The sequence below is a fragment of the Charadrius vociferus genome, unplaced genomic scaffold (genome assembly GCF_000708025.1).
Source record: "Charadrius vociferus isolate BGI_N301 unplaced genomic scaffold, ASM70802v2 scaffold2550, whole genome shotgun sequence".
Classification (NCBI taxonomy): Eukaryota; Metazoa; Chordata; class Aves; order Charadriiformes; family Charadriidae; genus Charadrius; species Charadrius vociferus.
This window is the reverse complement of record NW_009646383.1, coordinates 125241-127827: the sequence shown is the minus strand read 5'-3', so window position 1 is coordinate 127827 and position 2587 is coordinate 125241. Positions and strand designations below refer to the sequence as shown.

The following is a 2587-nucleotide window of genomic DNA, read 5'->3' as shown; positions in this document are numbered from 1 at the left end:
TGGGCATGAAGGGTCTGGGGGGCAAAGGACGAGGCGGGGGGTATCTCCCTGCCCCCGGAGTGCTTTCCCCCCAAGGCACAGCAGGGAAGCGCTTGGTTGGGGGTGGCTAGGATGGGTCTGCTTGTAGGGAGCACCAGTACTGCGGAGCACTGGGAACACTGGTCAGCAGGGGAAGGTCCCTGCAGGTCTGCCCACCCCGGAGCCGCAGCGCGGTCAGGAGGAGGGGGGGGCAGAGCAGGGTGTCCCTCTCCAGCCGTGTGCCAGGACTTACAAGGGATTCGTGAAGGCAAGATCTTGGCAGCGGGGCAGCGCAGGGTCCATGACCAGGGACGGCGAGAGCATCGGTGACGTGCTGCGGGGAGGAGGAGGAGCAGGAGCAGGCAGGGGTGGGGGAAACACCACCTGGCCGTGCCTGGGGGTGGTGGGGGGCCCACCCCTGTCCCCCACCCTGAACCAGCACCGCTCCTACCTGGGGAAGGAGGACCCGAGGTTGCTGGAGACCATCATGTCCATGTTGCTCTCAGCTGTGGGGTAGCCCGTGGGGACGGGCTGGGGGCAGAAGGGAGCAGGGGGGCTGCAAGCGCAGACAGGCAGGGGTTGGCATCCGAGGGCGTTCTCCACCACAGCCCCCTCCCACAGCAGAGCAGGTCTGGGCAGAGAGCCCACACTCACCAGATGGGGCTGAGCACCGACTGCAGGCTCTCTGGGTGCAGCTCGGGCTGCAGCACGGGCAGGCTGAACATCTGAGACTGGGGGCCCTCAGGAGGGGCCCCCGCAGCGCTCTGGGGCTGCTGGTCCCTGCAAAAGCGCATCGTCCCCATCAGCACAGGCAGCACTCGTGCTGCAAGGTCCGGCCTCTGAAGAAACACGCGTGCAAGTCAGCACTTGCTCGTGGAGAAGGCGGTGCGCTCGCAGACACTCTCCGCTGCAGCTCGGGATACCCACGGGGGATACCCACGGGGGATTCCTCGCTCACAAGCACATCCCCATTTTGCCCAGTTAGAAATCCCCCCCGCCCAGCGGTGATGCGCGGGCCGGCACGGTGAGCTCTGTGCTAGCCCTGGCCCAGGGCACACACCTCTGGCACGGCCTCGCACGCACACCCACCTTTCGCTTTCCACTGTCATCTTGATGGCAGTGGAGACGTAGCCCCGGCCATCCTTGCCCGTCTGCTCTTCTGCTCAGAGAGGAGAAGCATCAATGAAGCACCACCCCATCATGGGGACAACCCTCCTGGCCAGCAGTGGCCGCCCCTGCAAGCTGCGGGGCCAGCAGGACCTGGGTGGGACGCAAACCACTCTTCCCTCCCAAAGCCCCCCACTTCTCCCCGCAGCACTGCTGGGAAGGCAGGTGTGGAGCCCAGCGCCCATCTCTGCTCCCACTCACTGTTGTAGTGACTCCCGAACGCCTGGTCCTTGGGGGTGTTCGGGTAGAGGTTGCGGAGCTGCCCCAGGTCCCGGATGCGGTCGCCAAGGGACCGGATGGAGAGGTCCTTGGCAGAGAAGGGCTGGATGTTCTCCACCTGGCTGGAGCCTGCGGGGAGACACAGCACAGGTCCCCGTAACACCCAGGCCATGACGACACCTCCCCTTCGCATCACTGAGAGCAGCCGCTGTCCCATCTCACCGTCCTTGCCCCGGATGACGTGAGCGATAGTGACACCCCCGATCTCCGAGTCACTGAAGCGGAGCAGGAAGGTCCCATCGGGCTGCGTGCTCAGAAGCTTGCAGACGTACTGCTTGCTGATGAAGCCAATGATGAGCCTGGAGGGATGGACAGACGGGAGAGTGGGCCAGCACCAGGGCGGGGGGCTGCAACCAGGACTCCCCAGGTCTGGCCCTGGAGCACCCACCTGTCTGACCAGTAACTTTTGAGGCACCTCTTGGTGAGGTCGAGGACTCCATCAAACCACTGCCAGAAGGTGAATCCCCGACCAGGCAGGATCTCCTGGGGCAGAGAGAGAGTGTGAGGCTCCCCAGAGCTATGCCGGCCCCTGCCCACCCTAGCCAGCCCTCCCAGTAACCTTGTTGAACTGGGCCCAGGAGACGCTGCGGCTCTGGAAGTCGTCGAGGCTGGCACTGTGGTCATTGAAGATCTTCTGGGCCAGGAAGAAGTAATGCTCCTTGAGAAGGCCCCTGGTGGTCTGCACCTCCGCCATGAACTTCAGGTTCAGCGTATCACACATCTTCTCCCAGGGCACCCGCTCGGCCACCACGAAGGGCACCCGGTCCTGAGGCAGGGCAGGACAGCATCAGGATGGCGGCTCTCCCGCTGCCCCTTCCCAGGCTGCCGCATCCCACCCACGTGCCGGGGTTCCTGCTCCAGCCTGCCATCTGGCCGTCCCCATCCCAGAGCCGAACCCAATCCTGGCATCCTGGCAGCTCCTCTCCTTGCCCTGCGGCCCTTTCCCTCCAGCTCGTGGCACTCACAATCTCAGAGAAGGCGTTATCCCACAGCACGGTTGCTTTGGCGTTATTGTCCTGGTTCCCATGGACGATGACCACGATGGGCAGAGACAGGACCTGGTGGCAGAAAGAGGCCCTCCCTCAGCCCCGAGGCCCCCCCGAATGAAAGGGGGCTGGCTGCC

At 64.7% G+C, this 2587-nt stretch overlaps 1 protein-coding gene across 1 annotated transcript in view; it reads right to left on the bottom strand.

Annotated features, from left to right (window-relative positions):
• Positions 1-267: 267 nt before the first annotated feature.
• STAT6 (signal transducer and activator of transcription 6, interleukin-4 induced) overlaps positions 268-2587 on the bottom strand; it is an 8696-nt gene continuing 6376 nt past the window's right edge. Inside the window, exons 9-17 of the mRNA XM_009894389.1 lie at positions 2430-2522; positions 2024-2230; positions 1853-1947; positions 1627-1763; positions 1387-1533; positions 1108-1177; positions 673-798; positions 470-574; positions 268-352 (exon numbers count right to left, since the gene is read on the bottom strand). Coding sequence (XP_009892691.1) covers positions 268-352; positions 470-574; positions 673-798; positions 1108-1177; positions 1387-1533; positions 1627-1763; positions 1853-1947; positions 2024-2230; positions 2430-2522 — 1065 coding nt within the window. The remainder of the gene's footprint in view (positions 353-469; positions 575-672; positions 799-1107; positions 1178-1386; positions 1534-1626; positions 1764-1852; positions 1948-2023; positions 2231-2429; positions 2523-2587) is intronic.